We start from the raw sequence: 18290 nt of genomic DNA, 5'->3' as shown, positions 1-18290 counted from the left end.
ATTTGTAAAGCTCTATTAATATTATTTCCATGATGAGTTTTCCCGCCCCCAGAATGATACATAGCCTACTTTGTGACTTGGAAGGCTGTCCCTGCCTACTTTGGGGCTTCCTGTCATCTCAGATAAGAGGGACATGGCTACCTATGGGTCTTTAGAAGTGATGTTCACTCGCAGTTCGAAGTTCGGGAGAGTCAGGAGCCTTTCCTGGGTGGGAGGGCAACTCGAGGGTGGAGTGGGTCTTCTGCTCCTCCCTGCAGGCCTGGGCAACCTCTCTGCTCTCCTTCCCTCTCTGTCATCAGAGTACCTGTCCCCTAGGATGTGACCAGCCAGTGCCCCTTTCTGTCTGTCTGTACCCCTCGAGGAGAAGCCAGCTCCCACAGACGCGGTTCCAAAGCCCAGGCTGGCATTCCTTCCTGGTGCTGAGCAGCCGGGGCTCCTGGGCCAGTGGTTTGAGGGGGGGCCCACACGGCCTATGAGCACAGGTCGGTGGCCCTGAGTGGCTTTGCTAAACAGATGTTCAGTAGCTTCTTTTTGGATGAGACCACACCAGTGGACAGAAAGGCCTTCTCTCCCTCCGTCTAGCTGTTTCCAGAACTAGCGATTCCTGCTCACGCCAGAGAAAGGAGGGCGGTTGGGCTCCTCCTCCCTGCTTCCTCTCCCTCCCCTGCAAACATACCGAGGTTTAATGATTAATGCCATTAACCCCGAGTTCCTCCAAGGAGCCCCTCCGACTTCCCGGTGACGGAGCCGTGTGGCTGGCCAGGCAGCTGGAATTAGCAGGAAGGCTTTAGGACCAGACCCCCAAGACTGCCTTAGTTTACCCCTCAACCCCTGCCTGGCCCAGCAGTCAGAGTCCCCCTCTGTGGGGCAGCAGTCTCTGTCCCTGACTCGGCAGAAAGGAAATCGCCACAGAGGACAGTTTTGCCAGCCGGGTGCTGTCTGTGCTCTCCTCTAAAGTTTGGTTTTAATTAGGCCGTTGAGAAAAGAAAAATAAATCTGCAAGATTTGAGTAGCAAGAGGGAGGTCTCATTTTCCCTAAAATAATTGTTGAGAAGACCTGTGAATCTTAGATGTTGCATGAGAGCTCCGGGAGATAAATCTACTTAACTTTAAGGAGAGCACTCAACTCCGGAATTTCATTTGTACAATGAAATTTCTTTCTTCCAAAGGTTTTTTAAAAACCTTGATTCCTGTTCCCACCTGCCTCCAACCCCCGATATTAAATAACTTGAGTCTACATTTTCCTAATAATCTATCAAACGTCTGTGGGCTAATTGCTTTCCACACACAATAGTCCAACATCAAATATTTGACTTTTCCACCCTCTGCTGTCAAGGTCGCTTCTTTGCCGCCCCAAAAGCCACTCCCCACCCCCACTTAAACTCTGAATCCAGCAGAAAGAAAATGCAAAAACGTTCCTCACTAAGATAATTATCATAAAAACTCTTTTATGCCAGCCTGGCTAAATGCAGAGGCCCCTTATCACTGCAGGAATTTGGAGTCAGCTCTCGAGCTCTTTCGAGGCTGGAGTCATAGATTAGCGTGTGGATGCCGTGTAATTGTGAACCCCTCCGTTCTTGAAGCCATTAGGCACTGATTTATTTTTCTGTTATGTTCCTGCTCTGCCGTGAAAGTTGCTGATGGAACTTGAGCTAGACAAGGAGGTGCAGGTTTGATGGGCAAGACACAGGCTGGGCCCGAGTGGCTTGGTTTGGGTAGAAGTTAGACTCTCCACTGCAGTTAGATGAAGAGAGCTCGGTTTCCAATCATTCTCTTTTGTGCTTTTGGGAGAGCAGGGCTTGGCTGGGGACCACATCAGGTGAGAGGTTGAAAGGGAGCTTGGTTTGCTGACCACGTGCAGATTCCCGGGTCCAGCGACCTTTCATTTTCTTTAGACGCTAGTCAAAAAGAATTCTTTCCCATGAGAACTGTCTTGGTCTTGGGAGAGAATAAAGTCCTTTGTATTCAAATGCGCTTTTCCATCTAGAGAGGCTCATAATAATGCACTGCCCCCTCTCCAGGGAAGGTCCAGAGGACACTGTGTGTGCGTACAGTGTGAGACAGACACACAACACCATGGGTTGCCACAGGACGCGCGTCAGGGTGTCGCACACACTTTTAGCACTTCTTTAACATGGGGTTGCTGTTGCTGCTGAAGGGAAACCCATGTGCACTCGGATCCCGCCTCCCCTGCCTGCAGGAAGCTGAAGGGCCCGTCCACACCACACACATGGGCTGGGGAGGCTCCGCTGTGTCTTCCAGGGAGGACACGGGAGTTTGCAGAAGAATGGGGCCCAGGACGATGGAACACCGTGTGTCACCATGGCCCACTGCACTGCCTGCAGTGTGCCCTCGGACACCACCAGAATCAGAATCTGGACTTTCATTCTAAACCTGTCAAGTCCTCTGCTGATTCTGTTGCATGGTGTCTTGTGTGCTGCTGCAGGACTGGGGATTGAACCCAGAACCTTACACATGCTCACGTGCTCTGCCCCTGAGCTACACCCCTAGCCCCCCAGATTTTTATTTTAAATCCAAATTTCAAATCAAAAATGGAAAAATGAGTTGGTCAGCGGGATGGGTGAGTGGAGGTGGCACTTCTTCTTGTCTTTGTTTTCAAACCTCAGCTTCTGCAGTTGTGCTTCTTTTTGGGTGGGGTAACTTAGTTCCGATGCTGGTGGTGTCCCTCATCTATTCTGTGATAAAGTGGGACACACAGATAGCACCCATGGCGCTCGGGTTAGTGCAAGGCTCAAATACATGAATCCCATGAAGCTCTTAGGACAGCACCTGCCCCACAGGTGCCCAGGGAACCTCCCATGTGAACATCGCTGTTTGCATAATTTTCACAGCAAACACCTCTTGAAAAGATACTGCACACTGGGTTATATTAAAGCCATCGTGTAGACCTGGAGGTGATTATTTCTGTAATATGAGTCACCTTTGCCCTCCTCCTCCCCCTCCTCACTCTGAGGTTCCCATTGGGGGTCACACCCTGGCACCCAAGGATGAGTCCAGGGCCTAGGAGGGTTTTTCTGGCTCTGCACCTGTCCAGGAATGATCCCAGGTGGCCTTGCCTACAGATGCTGGGATAGAGACTTGGGTGCCCGGTGTCCAGCATGAGGCTGCAGAGCACACCCCGTGTGGCCCAGCAGGGCTGTGTGGGTGAGGGTCTGCAGATCTGGAGGGCTCACTGCATTCTTTCTCTGTGGTCTCGTCCTCCCCAGCAAGTTCCTTGTTGGCCACAATCTCAGATGAGTCAGCAGGGACAGGACACCTGGTGAAACTGGGTTATCTGGACTAGAAGTGGCATCTGCCACGTGGCCCCAAACCCACGCAGGCCCAAGGCCCTCTTTTGGCCTGGCAGCCCTTCCTTGCCACCCAGAGATTAGCCCCTTTCCAAAGATTTGGCCAGGAGTCACAGCTGGTGGGCAGCACTGGTGTCCTGTAGGTATCACCCTGTGGGCTCAGCAGCAGCATCTTAGGGACTCAAGGGCACTGGGTTCCCACCATTAGGGGTGACAGTGCAGCCCAGGCCTTTACCCTTGGGCTCAGGAAGCCTCCAGTATCAGGAGGTGCCCCTGCCCATGGCTATCACAATGCCCAGGCTGCAGAGCATCTCGCCTCCTCCAGGACTTGGAGGTGGCCCCTGGTCATAGCTATCTCCAGCTCCAGCCTTCTCAGTCAGCCCAGTTCACCGAGGCTCTGCCCAGGCTGGGCACATGCACACCCACACGTTCACTTGAGCACATGCAACCCCTGACACACATCCTCACATCCGAACCTGTGCACACATGTTCATGCATTCACAATACACGTGGATGCACTGCACACGTGCACATGCGATGCGCACACTCAAAGCATACATGTGCACATAAGTATGTGCCTACATAACACATGACACAGTTATGTGCTCACAAGTGACAACACAACACAACATGCATGCATGACCCACCAAAACACATGCACACATGCAAAGTGCGCACACGTGGACACACAAAGATGGATACAAACATGTATATACCCCAAATGCAGGCACATTTGCACAGTACATGCATACTACACATGTGCAAGCTTGGAAATATGCCAGTACACAAATATTTGCACACACAGTTGCCTAGAAACCCATGAACACATGTTCACGTACACACATGTGCATGTAAACACAAATGCATGCTCATGAGTATGGGTGCAAATACACAGACATGCGCACATGTTCACACAAAGATGCACAAACATGGTACAGTTGTGCTGGGCTGGTCAGACTCCTGCAAATACACCACATGCAGCTGCACACACCATGCACAAGCATGTGTCTGCACACCCACACGTGCCCACAAGCACACGAATGTGCTGTGCTACTGTGAGAGGTCAGAGCAGGTGTTCTCTCTCCAGCCAGGTGGCAAGCAGGGTTCCTGGGTGGGGACACAGGCTCTGGGTGGAAGCTGTCCTCCAGCAGCACAGGCAGGGGAGGCGGGAGGGGGCCCAGACCCACCCCCGCGGGGTGACAGCTCCAGCCTGATTGTTTGGCTTGGCACCGTGGTCAGGATGCTGCTCATAAACTTAATAATAGCTGCCCCCCTTTTAATTTGTTTGACCTTGATGACAATAATTTATTATACGCGTTGGCGCTCTGTCGTCTCTTCCCCTGATTCATAAACAAAGCCTTGGCCTGGCTTCCTTCTGGCTCCCAGGCAGAGCCCCCTCTCGCCCACAGTGGCTGCCTGAGGCACGGCCAGGGCCCCCGTGCGGCTCAGTGTTTCCCAGGAGGCAGAGCCGGGGTCTTCCGTCCCTGTGGTTCCCAGGCCCCGGGGACCCTGGCTCCAGGATGGAGGCAGAGGAGAGCCAGGCAGGGGGGCTCTGGCTCTGCTGCCACCTCCTGTCCTGTCTTGCAGAGGAGCCCACGTTCCGCTGTGACGAGTGTGACGAGCTCTTCCCGTGCAAGGTGGACCTGCGGCGCCACAAGAAATACGCCTGCGGCTCTGCGGGGACTGCCGTCTACCAGGGCCTGGGGGAGGGGCTCAAGCCTGAGGGCCTCGGTGGCGGGGGCAGCGACCCCTCCCACGAGTGCAAGGACTGCGAGCGGATGTTCCCCACCAAGTACAGGTGCCACCCCCCGCCAGGCGGGCACCAGGGGCAGGAGGGCACCAGGGGCAGGAGGGCACCAGGCCCCAGCACAACGCGGGGACAGAAAAGGCACACCAGCAGCCCGTGCCGGAGCCTTGGTGTCGCCCCATTCCCACCAGAAAGTCTGAGCCCCAGAAAGACCTGTTCATCCCTGACAGGGAGGCCACTGCCCCTGCCGGCTGCAGGCCTGAGTTGTGGAGACCGCCTGGCAAGGATCAGGACTGTGGGCAGGTCCTGGGCATGCTGCGCTCTAGCCCCAGTTGATGCCAGGGGCCACAGTGCCCACTGCCAAGGACTACATGGGCAGCCTCCCCAGACCCCTCCTCAGGCCCAGGAAGGCATCATCCAGGACCCCTTCTACCCCAGACCCCAGGCTCTGCTCCCCTCAGGTGGCAGCCACCTGCGGAGAAGGACATCAGAGTGCCAGGCCCACTGGACAATGGCTGGACACAGACAGCAGGAGCAGGTCCACTGGCCCTCCTCCACCCTGAGGCTGGACAGGAGTCAAGACCCTACGACCCACTGGGGACCTACATGAAATCCCCAGGGCAGATAGCACCCAGGGCTCTGTGGGGAAGCAGGACACCCAGTCCCAGAGCTCCAGGAGCCAGTGGCTGAGGCTCAGGCCTCTCCCGCCTGGGAGGGCTCCCGCCGGGCCCGCCCTGCCCAGTGAGCAACCATCAGGCCGCTAACGGCCTGTGATTGCTGGGGATTTACAGCCCGTCCAGTCCCAGCCCCCTGGGATGCAGACCCTCCACCCAGACGACTGAGAAATGAGCGTGTGGGCGAATCCCGGCAGAGGCCGCCACAGAGCGCGCTAAAGAGGGTCCCTGTTTTCTTTACATAAACACATAAATCACAATTAACAACAGGCAAAAGATACAATCTCCGGGTGCCGGAGGAGCAGGCGTTCCTGATCTAAATGGATGGCTGGGCCCCGTAATTAGCGGGCCGTGATGTATTACTGCTTTGCTCATGAAGATTAACGGATATCCCGGGGACAGGAGGGGAGGCAGGGGTCCCCTGAGAGGAGGGGTCAGAGGCTGTTGGCTCAGCTGGGAGGGGCAGGACCCTGCAAGCAGCTGCTGTCCCCACCCAAGTGCGTCACCCTTGCAGACCCTCTGCCACTCCCGCTGCCTCCTGGGTGGCAGGCCACTGCAAGGGGCAGCCCCGGTTCCTGCTCAGCACCCCCCCCCCCCCGTCAGCTCATGGAAGCGTCCAACCTCCGTGACTCCTTTTTCCCTTGGCCCAAGTTTAGTTCAAAGTTGGGATTTCCCAGAAGGGTGGCCAGGACGTGGGACCTGGGGTCCCGCCCTGCCCCTGGCTGACTGGGGGTGGCCTTGGATGAAGGACTGAGCTCTGGGTAGGTACCGGCTTCCTCCTGACACAAGGGCGAGCTGTGTCTGCCCATGGGCAACCCCCAGAGGATGCAGCGGGAGGGGCAGGCAGAGGGCACCAGTGACTCTGACCCCTGTCCCCAGCTTGGAGCAGCACATGATCGTCCACACAGAGGAGCGGGAGTACAAGTGTGACCAGTGTCCCAAGGCCTTCAACTGGAAGTCCAACCTCATCCGCCACCAGATGTCCCATGACAGTGGCAAGCGCTTTGAATGTGAAAACTGCGTGAAGGTACCGTGCCAGCCCCGCCAGCCCGGCCCCGATCCCAGCTCCTCCGCCATCCTGTGAAAATGCCCAGGGTAGCGATAGTAGCTTAGGTCAGATGCCCCGGGGCCACTGTGGTCCTTCCTCATTCCTGGGGAGGACAGGAAGTCAGAGACCCTATCGCACAGCTCAGGAGGAACAGGGCCCAACCAGAACCACGTCCTCTCCAGGGAGGCCCTCGTGCCCCTGCCAACCCAAAGGAAGAGGCTGGCGGGGGTGGCCTCCCAGGTGCCAGCCCTCAGGGTCCGTGTCCTTCAGCAGAGACACTCTGCGGGGGTCACGTGTGGCCTGACGGCCCCCAGGTCCTCAGGAGTGACTGTGGGACCCAAGCCCAAAGGCTCTGCGGCTCCCCGTGGCCCCCAGCAGCTGCCCCGGCCAGCTCGGGCAGGGAGGGCAGCGCCAGAGGGAGGCAGGGCCCGGCCTTTCTGGCTGGACCCTGCAGCAGAGCGTCTCTCCCAGGTGTTCACGGACCCCAGCAACCTGCAGCGGCACATCCGCTCGCAGCACGTGGGCGCCCGGGCGCACGCCTGCCCCGACTGCGGCAAGACCTTCGCCACGTCCTCTGGCCTCAAGCAGCACAAGCACATCCACAGCACCGTCAAGCCCTTCATATGTGAGTGCCGCCCGCCGCCCGCGCCCGCCTGCGCCTGCCCGTCGGCCCATGCGGCCAGGCCTGAGGCTTCTGCCTAGTGGCTGGGTCCTGGCAGCCCTCAGGGGCCACTAGGACTGCCCACTCGCTCCACCCTGCTCCCCGCCCCCCTCCTGCCTGTGCCCCCTTTGTGCTTCCTCCGGTGGCTGCAGGTAGGTGGTGGGGCAGCAAGGACCTCGGGTCCTCGCCACCCCTCTGCCCCCAGCACTGGCTGAGCCACAGAGTGCAGCCGGGTGGGGCCAGCCACGGAGCAGTGTCCTCCAGAGCCACAGGGCAGGCCCGCTCCCAGGTGCCCTGTCCTGCTGTCCTCGTGTTCACATGCTAGAGGGAGGAGACGAGGTGACAGACACCAGCTGGGGATAGCAGTGCAGGGCTAGAGCCTCAGGGAGGCCAAGCTGGTGCTGGGTGGGCACTGCCCCTGCACCTTTGTGGGGAGGAGCCCAGCACAGCGGGGAGGAGCACGGGCCTGGGTGCCTGCTGAGAGGCTCAGGGTGGGGAGACGGGGGGCAGAGGTCACCAGGGACCAGTCCCGCAGGCTGTGGGCCTGCACAGGGCCTTTGACCCTGGTTCTCAGTGAGTTCAGCCACAGAGAGGCCATGTCCCCGTGTGCCATCGTCATTGTCACAGCAGGCCTAGTCCTCACGCCTCGTGCAGTCACACACTTTGTGCGTTCTCAAGCACATGCCTGCCCCTGCAGTCACCAACACACACATGCGTAGTGCAGGATCATCTCACACACACACGTGTGTCCAAGTACACGCCTGCCCCATGCAGTCACCTAACACACACACACACGTGTGCATCTCGCACACGCCTGCCTCGCACGGTCGTCTCACACGCACACGTCAGGCTGTCACCCCTCGCAGACCTTTGGCTGAGCTGTGTCACCTGTCTGCGCACTGTCCCCCATGTTATCCTGACACCCAGATCGGGCCTAGTGAGGAGGAGGAGAGCGAGGCCCTGTGGGCGGGTGTGCGTGTGGGCGTGAGGTGAGGGCTTCGAGGACTGGTGCAGCCTGGCCAGGGCAGGGCCCACTGGGGGAGCACCGTGGTCCTCCGGACGTGCAAACCGGCTTTGTAAAGCCCACTGGGTCCCGTGGAGAGCCTGAGTTCCAGGCTGCCGCCTGCCGGGCGGGCTGAGCCCACGGTTCCCCCGCGTGGCACAGGCTCCCCGCGGGGTGGGCCTACTCCAGGGTGGGGACACGTGCCCTCATGGGTGTCCAGGCCCCGCTCTGGACATCCTGGAGATGGCTTCTGGCAAAATCAATCCAGCTCTCAAGATGGAGTCTGTACCCGGGTTGATGTGGGGCCAAGGCCAGAGCTGGGCAGCACAGTCGGAGCCCCTCCGAGGGCTTCAGGTTTGGACGGGAAACTGCAAGGAAGTGGGGAAGTCCACGTGGGTCACTTGGAGGACAGTGAGGGCACGGGCACTGAGTACACACGGACGCCGTGTCACCCAGTGGTGAAACCTGTGTGCACGCCCAGAGCCCACCCGACTCCGGGAAGCCCCAGCCCCCGCCAGCTCAGAAACGGAGGTGATGTCTGTCCCCATGGGGAGCTGGAGTGTGCCCTGTGGGTGCCTGAGGGAGAGGTGGGAAGGAGGAGGCGAGAAGGCGCGTGCAAGTGGGTGGCTCCTCGGGAGCACTTTCCCGAAGAGCACCGTCCTGGAGAGGATGGGCGTGTGCAGTGAGGGTTTGTGAGTGGGTGACCACAGGGGGAGTGGGGGGACGTGTCCTGGAGACGGTGGGCGTGTGCAGTGAGGGTTTGTGAGTGGGTGACCACAGGGGGAGTGGGGGGACGTGTCCTGGAGATGATGGGCGTGTGCAGTGAGGGTTTGTGAGTGGGTGACCACAGGGGGAGTGGGGGGACGTGTCCTGGAGACGGTGGGCGTGTGCAGTGAGGGTTTGTGAGTGGATGACCACAGGGGGAGTGGGGGGACGTGTCCTGGAGAGGATGGGCGTGTGCAGTGAGGGTTTGTGAGTGGGTGACCACAGGGGGAGTGGGGGGACGTGTCCTGGAGAGGATGGGCGTGTGCAGTGAGGGTTTGTGAGTGGGTGACCACAGGGGGAGTGGGGGGACGTGTCCTGGAGAGGATGGGCGTGTGCAGTGAGGGTTTGTGAGTGGGTGACCACAGGGGGAGTGGGGGGACGTGTCCTGGAGAGGATGGGCGTGTGCAGTGAGGGTTTGTGAGTGGGTGACCACAGGGGAAGTGGGGGGACGTGTCCTGGAGAGGGTGGGCGTGTGCAGTGAGGGTTTGTGAGTGGGTGACCACAGGGGGAGTGGGGGGACGTGTCCTGGAGAGGATGGGCGTGTGCAGTGAGGGTTTGTGAGTGGGTGGCCACAGGGGGAGTGGGGGGACGTGTCCTGGAGAGGATGGGCGTGTACAGTGAGGGTTTGTGAGTGGGTGACCACAGGGGGAGTGGGGGGACGTGTCCTGGAGAGGATGGGCGTGTGCAGTGAGGGTTTGTGAGTGGGTGACCACAGGGGGAGTGGGGGGACGTGTCCTGGAGAGGGTGGGCGTGTGCAGTGAGGGTTTGTGAGTGGGTGACCACAGGGGGAGTGGGGGGACGTGTCCTGGAGAGGATGGGCGTGTGCAGTGAGGGTTTGTGAGTGGGTGGCCACAGGGGGAGTGGGGGGACGTGTCCTGGAGAGGATGGGCGTGTGCAGTGAGGGTTTGTGAGTGGATGACCACAGGGGGAGTGGGGGGACGTGTCCTGGAGATGATGGGCGTGTGCAGTGAGGGTTTGTGAGTGGATGACCACAGGGGGAGTGGGGGGACGTGTCCTGGAGAGGATGGGCGTGTGCAGTGAGGGTTTGTGAGTGGGTGACCACAGGGGGAGTGGGGGGACGTGTCCTGGAGACGGTGGGCGTGTGCAGTGAGGGTTTGTGAGTGGGTGGCCACAGGGGGAGTGGGGGGACGTGTCCTGGAGAGGATGGGCGTGTGCAGTGAGGGTTTGTGAGTGGATGACCACAGGGGGAGTGGGGGGACGTGTCCTGGAGAGGATGGGCGTGTGCAGTGAGGGTTTGTGAGTGGATGACCACAGGGGGAGTGGGGGGACGTGTCCTGGAGACGGTGGGCGTGTGCAGTGAGGGTTTGTGAGTGGGTGACCACAGGGGGAGTGGGGGGACGTGTCCTGGAGAGGATGGGCGTGTGCAGTGAGGGTTTGTGAGTGGATGACCACAGGGGGAGTGGGGGGACGTGTCCTGGAGAGGATGGGCGTGTGCAGTGAGGGTTTGTGAGTGGGTGACCACAGGGGGAGTGGGGGGACGTGTCCTGGAGAGGATGGGCGTGTGCAGTGAGGGTTTGTGAGTGGGTGGCCACAGGGGGAGTGGGGGGACGTGTCCTGGAGAGGATGGGCGTGTGCAGTGAGGGTTTGTGAGTGGGTGACCACAGGGGGAGTGGGGGGACGTGTCCTGGAGAGGATGGGCGTGTGCAGTGAGGGTTTGTGAGTGGGTGGCCACAGGGGGAGTGGGGGGACGTGTCCTGGAGAGGATGGGCGTGTGCAGTGAGGGTTTGTGAGTGGGTGACCACAGGGGGAGTGGGGGGACGTGTCCTGGAGAGGGTGGGCGTGTGCAGTGAGGGTTTGTGAGTGGGTGACCACAGGGGGAGTGGGGGGACGTGTCCTGGAGAGGGTGGGCGTGTGCAGTGAGGGTTTGTGAGTGGGTGACCACAGGGGGAGTGGGGGGACGTGTCCTGGAGAGGATGGGCGTGTGCAGTGAGGGTTTGTGAGTGGATGACCACAGGGGGAGTGGGGGGACGTGTCCTGGAGAGGATGGGCGTGTGCAGTGAGGGTTTGTGAGTGGGTGGCCACAGGGGGAGTGGGGGGACGTGTCCTGGAGAGGATGGGCGTGTGCAGTGAGGGTTTGTGAGTGGGTGACCACAGGGGGAGTGGGGGGACGTGTCCTGGAGAGGATGGGCGTGTGCAGTGAGGGTTTGTGAGTGGATGACCACAGGGGGAGTGGGGGGACGTGTCCTGGAGAGGGTGGGCGTGTGCAGTGAGGGTTTGTGAGTGGGTGGCCACAGGGGGAGTGGGGGGACGTGTCCTGGAGACGGTGGGCGTGTGCAGTGAGGGTTTGTGAGTGGGTGACCACAGGGGGAGTGGGGGGACGTGTCCTGGAGAGGATGGGCGTGTGCAGTGAGGGTTTGTGAGTGGGTGACCACAGGGGGAGTGGGGGGACGTGTCCTGGAGACGGTGGGCGTGTGCAGTGAGGGTTTGTGAGTGGGTGACCACAGGGGGAGTGGGGGGACGTGTCCTGGAGAGGATGGGCGTGTGCAGTGAGGGTTTGTGAGTGGGTGGCCACAGGGGGAGTGGGGGGACGTGTCCTGGAGAGGATGGGCGTGTGCAGTGAGGGTTTGTGAGTGGGTGGACACAGGGGGAGTGGGGGGACGTGTCCTGGAGAGGATGGGCGTGTGCAGTGAGGGTTTGTGAGTGGGTGGACACAGGGGGAGTGGGGGGACGTGTCCTGGAGAGGATGGGCGTGTGCAGTGAGGGTTTGTGAGTGGGTGGACACAGGGGGAGTGGGGGGACGTGTCCTGGAGATGATGGGCGTGTGCAGTGAGGGTTTGTGAGTGGGTGACCACAGGGGGAGTGGGGGGACGTGTCCTGGAGAGGATGGGCGTGTGCACTGAGGGTTTGTGAGTGGGTGACCACAGGGGGAGTGGGGGGACGTGTCCTGGAGAGGATGGGCGTGTGCAGTGAGGGTTTGTGAGTGGATGACCACAGGGGGAGTGGGGGGACGTGTCCTGGAGAGGGTGGGCGTGTGCAGTGAGGGTTTGTGAGTGGGTGGCCACAGGGGGAGTGGGGGGACGTGTCCTGGAGAGGATGGGCGTGTGCAGTGAGGGTTTGTGAGTGGATGACCACAGGGGGAGTGGGGGGACGTGTCCTGGAGAGGATGGGCGTGTGCAGTGAGGGTTTGTGAGTGGGTGACCACAGGGGGAGTGGGGGGACGTGTCCTGGAGACGGTGGGCGTGTGCAGTGAGGGTTTGTGAGTGGATGACCACAGGGGGAGTGGGGGGACGTGTCCTGGAGAGGGTGGGCGTGTGCAGTGAGGGTTTGTGAGTGGGTGGCCACAGGGGGAGTGGGGGGACGTGTCCTGGAGAGGATGGGCGTGTGCAGTGAGGGTTTGTGAGTGGGTGGCCACAGGGGGAGTGGGGGGACGTGTCCTGGAGAGGATGGGCGTGTGCAGTGAGGGTTTGTGAGTGGATGACCACAGGGGGAGTGGGGGGACGTGTCCTGGAGATGATGGGCGTGTGCAGTGAGGGTTTGTGAGTGGGTGGCCACAGGGGGAGTGGGGGGACGTGTCCTGGAGAGGATGGGCGTGTGCAGTGAGGGTTTGTGAGTGGGTGGCCACAGGGGGAGTGGGGGGACGTGTCCTGGAGAGGATGGGCGTGTGCAGTGAGGGTTTGTGAGTGGGTGACCACAGGGGGAGTGGGGGGACGTGTCCTGGAGATGATGGGCGTGTGCAGTGAGGGTTTGTGAGTGGATGACCACAGGGGGAGTGGGGGGACGTGTCCTGGAGAGGGTGGGCGTGTGCAGTGAGGGTTTGTGAGTGGGTGGCCACAGGGGGAGTGGGGGGACGTGTCCTGGAGAGGATGGGCGTGTGCAGTGAGGGTTTGTGAGTGGGTGGCCACAGGGGGAGTGGGGGGACGTGTCCTGGAGAGGATGGGCGTGTGCAGTGAGGGTTTGTGAGTGGATGACCACAGGGGGAGTGGGGGGACGTGTCCTGGAGATGATGGGCGTGTGCAGTGAGGGTTTGTGAGTGGGTGACCACAGGGGGAGTGGGGGGACGTGTCCTGGAGATGATGGGCGTGTGCAGTGAGGGTTTGTGAGTGGGTGACCACAGGGGGAGTGGGGGGACGTGTCCTGGAGAGGATGGGCGTGTGCAGTGAGGGTTTGTGAGTGGGTGACCACAGGGGGAGTGGGGGGACGTGTCCTGGAGAGGATGGGCGTGTGCAGTGAGGGTTTGTGAGTGGGTGGCCACAGGGGGAGTGGGGGGACGTGTCCTGGAGACGGTGGGCGTGTGCAGTGAGGGTTTGTGAGTGGGTGACCACAGGGGGAGTGGGGGGACGTGTCCTGGAGAGGATGGGCGTGTGCAGTGAGGGTTTGTGAGTGGGTGACCACAGGGGGAGTGGGGGGACGTGTAGTGGGCATGCGTCCACACCCGGCGGACGAGGGAAATGAGCCCTTGTTTCCATGATTAGGAAGCAAGCTGTCCTGTGGACACCCATGCTTGCATGTGCTCCTCACTTTCTTGTTAGAAAAGCAAGAGGAAGACGAGCGGGTGCTTCACTGACCCAGCTCACAGGACCCCTGAGCCAGGGGCACTTGACCCTTGGGAAGTGGGAGAGATCTGAGCGGTCAGGTTTGCTGTCACCCGTGGGGACAGCCGTGTCTGGAGCGGTGAGGAAGTAGGAGGCTGTGGAGCCCAGACCCCTGCGGCAGCCAGCTGAGGGGGCCTCACCCTGCTGTGGGCCCTCGGCCAGGCCTGGGCTGCCTCTCCCTCCCCCTGGAGACAGCCCCAGGGTGGGACACCTGTGCACACACATGCACACGCATTTATACGTGCACATCTTCCCTATAGTACACACAGACAGGTGAGCACATGCCTGTACATGCATGTTAGAGATTCATAGCACATACATGAAGAGGCGCGCACACAGAGGCACTCTCGCCCACACAGCTGCTCCCCCCTCGAGGTGCGGGTCCCCTGTAATTTCATACGGCCTGTGTCTGCTCTCTGCTGATGTTCCAGGTGAGGTCTGCCACAAGTCCTACACGCAGTTCTCCAACCTGTGCCGGCACAAGCGCATGCACGCGGACTGCCGCACGCAGATCAAGTGCAAGGACTGTGGGCAGATGTTCAGCACTACCTCCTCCCTGAACAAGCACCGGCGCTTCTGCGAGGGCAAGAGCCATTACACGCCGGGCGGCCTCTTCGCCCCAGGCCTGCCCTTGACCCCCAGCCCCCTGATGGACAAGGCAAAGCCCTCCCCCAATCTCAACCACACTGGCCTGGGCTTCAATGAGTACTTCCCCTCCAGGCCCCACCCCGGGAGCCTGCCCTTCTCCACGGGCCCCCCGGCCTTCCCTGCACTCACGCCCGGCTTCCCGGGCATCTTCCCTCCATCCTTGTACCCCCGGCCGCCTCTGCTACCTCCCACACCATTGCTCAAGAGCCCCCTGAACCACACACAGGACGCCAAGCTCCCCAGCCCCCTGGGGAACCCAGCACTGCCCCTCATCTCCGCGGTCAGCAACAGCGGCCAGGGCGCCACGGCGGCCACGGGGCCGGAGGAGAAGTTGGAGAGCCGCCTGGAGGACACGTACGTGGACAAGCTCAAGACCAGGAGCCCCGACATGTCCGATGGCAGCGACTTTGAGGACATCAACACCACGACAGGGACTGACCTGGACACCACAACGGGGACTGGCTCGGACCTGGACAGCGACGTGGACAGTGACCGAGACAAGGGCAAGGACAAGGGCAAGCCCGAGTTTGGCGGCGGCTCGGTGCCCCCAGGGTCCACCCACAGTGGGGCCGAGGTGCCCGTCTTCTACTCACAGCACTCCTTCTTCCCGCCTCCCGAGGAGCAGCTGCTGACCGCCTCGGGCGCCGCCGGAGACTCCATCAAAGCCATCGCGTCCATCGCGGAGAAGTACTTTGGCCCGGGCTTCATGGGCATGCAGGAGAAGAAGCTGGGCGCGCTGCCCTACCACTCTGTGTTCCCCTTCCAGTTCCTGCCCAACTTCCCCCACTCCCTGTACCCCTTCACGGACCGCGCCCTCGCCCACAACCTGCTGGTCAAGGCCGAGCCAAAGTCGCCCCGGGACACACTCAAGGTGGGCGGCCCCAGTGCCGAGTGCCCCTTCGACCTCACCACCAAACCAAAAGAGGCGAAGCCCATCCTGCCTGCGCCCAAGGTGCCCCCGGCACCCGTGTCCAGCGAGGAGCAGCCCCTGGACTTGAGCATCGGCAGCCGGGCCCGCGCCAGCCAGAACGGAGGGGGCCGGGAGCCCCGGAAGAACCACATCTACGGGGAGCGGAAGCCAGGGGCCGGCGAGGGGCTGCCCAAGGTGTGCCCAGCGCAGCTGCCCCAGCAGCCCTCCCTGCACTACGCCAAGCCCTCTCCCTTCTTCATGGACCCCATTTACAGGTATTAACATGCCCCGTCCTCACCTCCTCTTGCCCGGAGCCCACGCCGCAGGAGCTGGCCACATCCGCCCAAGGTTCTCTGCCTCTGTGGGCTTCAGGGAGGGGCCTCAGCTCCGGGGGCTCCGTACCCCTCTGGAGGGGCATCTGGCTTGGCCACTCCAAGGGTCGGTGGGCCGGGGTGGGGCCTCCTGGACACGTGTGGTTCCCTTGCACTGACTGCAAGTCAGATGTCCTCTGCCCCACCTTGAGCCCCTCCTGAGTACTGCCATCATCAGTACCCACGCCTCCCTGGGTCCAGCTGTCTTTCCTGAACCAAATCTGTGTTCCGGAAGAGGCCAGAGGGGCCTACACTGGCTCTGAGCTCTCTGTCCACCTCCCTGAGGCTCCACATCCCCAAGGCTGCCCCTGTGGTCCCACCCCACTCTTGAAGCCACACTAAGGGGCATTTTGGTGGCCTGGGAGAAACCACAGAGGGAGCTGTTGGTCCCCAGAGGGGACGAGGGAGAGGATAGGGAAGTTCAAGAGGGTCTGCAGGACATCAGCATCCCATCTCTCTGATGTCCTCCCAGCAAGGGGCCGGCTGAGTCCCGTTCCCCAGCCAGTGGGCAGGCTTTGCCCCTCCCTAGGTGGGGTCCACAGGGAAAGCGGGACCAGGTTCCCTGGCAGGGATCCTACCCTGCCAGCTTGCACCACCATCCTCGGCATGAAGGGAGACCCCAGGGGCTGCCCCCAGCGGGTGCCCCCAGCAGAGGCCGAGCACCAGGGCCAGCCCAGGCCTCGGAAGCCTGTGTGCTAAAGCTGCAGGGAGCGGACGGCGGCCCCTTCTGAAGACCGCGTCTGCTGGCCCCGCAGTTCAGCCCCATGGGGGGACAGAGGACAGCTTATACTTGGGTGAGGAGGTCTCACCTGCTGTGCTTTGGGATCTAGGAGGACAAAGATGAGAACAAGTGATGTCAGAGTGTGGAGGCCAGAGAGCTGCCTTCAGGGCTGGGCTGGCCTGGCCGCTCTGCCAGGGACACGGCGCCCACAGCACCGCTGGGGCCGAGGCCGCTCCCACCCAGACCAAGCCGCATCTGCAGCCAGCTCCTACCGTGTGCAGTGTGCCAGCAGCCTCATCGCAGGATCGTGAAACGTGCCCCCTGTGTTGCTTGGAAGAGGCCCGTCCACCGGCTGCGTGGGACGGGCCAGAGGCTCAGCAGGGAGGGTTGAAGCAGCAGCTCTGCTTCCAGGGCGCAGGTGGCCAGCACCAGGCCAGGGCAGCGCTTGCCAGTTGATTAGGGGCTCGTAAGACGGGGGAGGCCCATCCTCTACCCAGTGCCTCACTTTCTCTAGGGTGTCCTGGCTGTCAGGGAGTCCAGGGTGGCACCTGCCGTGACAGTTACATTGGCCACGTAGGCAAGTATGTACAAAGGGCCTCAACCTTGGAAAAATAATAATAATTAAGTAGGATCCCAGGACCTTCACAGGCCACCTTGGTGTGCACAGGACCCAGGCGGGTGACGAGCCTTCTGGCGGGGCCCCAGGGCTGGAGCAGAGAGACAGGGTGATCTGCCTGAGCCTCCCTGGCCTCTCTCTCGTCCTCTGCCCTTCCCCTTCAGACACCCCTCCCTCCACACCACTGGTTTAGGGCCTGGGCTTCCCAGGAAGCTGCAGGGGCCACGGGCAGCCTGGGAGGTGGAACTGTGAGGACCACAGGGCCCGAAGGCCCCCTTCACACACACCCTCACACATACACACCTGGGCACACCTACGTTCATAAACGTACACATACACTACACCCATGCACATGCCCACACATGCACAGTCGTATGTACATATGCACACATGTACACATCCATGTATACTCACACACATACACACACTCACCCTAGTCATACATACGTACATTCATACCCATGTGCATGCACACACATACGTACACGTTCACATACACAAATCATGCTCACATATACATTCATTCACATCTCACATATACACACCGACATGCACACTCACACACACACTATCACACACACACACCATCACACATAGACGCACGTGCTCACATGCACTCACACAACCACATACCTCCATGCCCACACTCTCGTGTGCTCTCACATGCCACACGCTCACACACTAGCACAATCACACATACATGCCCCTACAGGGCTCCTGGTGGAGGTGCTCTGGGGCTGGACGTGTCTGAACTCTTATCCTTGGCCATCAGGGTCCAGGCTGCTCACAGGGCTACCTGGGCATCCCTAAGAACAGAAGGCAGGGAAGAGATTGTCCACTTAGGGAACACCAGCCAGGGCCCGAGGTGGGTCCCCTCTACCCACCCCAGGTACAACCTGGGTAGACGTGGTGTGTGAAGGCACAGGGCCCAGCTGCCAAAGCATGCCAGGCTTGGGGAGAGGTCCCTCAGCATCCCGGCCCCTTCTACTCCTGGGTACTCAGCAAGACTCCCAAGCTTCCCCTGGCCACCCCCCATGGGGGACCCCCAGTCCTCCATCCCTGGCCAGAGGAGTGTAAGCATCCTCCCTGGCTGCTGCCCCTCCAGCCTCTGCCTCCCTGAAGCCACGCAGTGGCTGCATCCATCCTGCTGGGCTTTGTGCCCACGGGACACCCACAGCACCTTGGCTGTGTGCATGTCCACTGCAGTGGTCATCTGGGAGCCGGGTGTCAGGGAAAGGCAGAGGAGGACAGCAGCATCTGAGTTT

The 18290-nt window shown here is 60.9% G+C and overlaps 1 protein-coding gene across 3 annotated transcripts in view; it reads left to right on the top strand.

Annotated features, from left to right (window-relative positions):
• The window catches only part of PRDM16 (PR/SET domain 16), a 328143-nt gene that overhangs the window by 288156 nt on the left and 21697 nt on the right, over positions 1-18290 (top strand). For all 3 annotated transcript variants that reach the window (XM_081305191.1, XM_081305192.1, XM_081305190.1), the window contains exons 6-9: positions 4896-5106; positions 6609-6756; positions 7249-7402; positions 14191-15592. In XM_081305191.1, coding sequence (XP_081161317.1) covers positions 4896-5106; positions 6609-6756; positions 7249-7402; positions 14191-15592 — 1915 coding nt within the window. The remainder of the gene's footprint in view (positions 1-4895; positions 5107-6608; positions 6757-7248; positions 7403-14190; positions 15593-18290) is intronic.

Source organism: Spermophilus citellus (genome assembly GCF_964194105.1).
Source record: "Spermophilus citellus genome assembly, chromosome: 9".
In the NCBI taxonomy this organism is placed as follows: Eukaryota; Metazoa; Chordata; class Mammalia; order Rodentia; family Sciuridae; genus Spermophilus; species Spermophilus citellus.
Note: the sequence above shows the minus strand (reverse complement) of the source record. Positions and strands in the feature narration are given on the sequence as shown.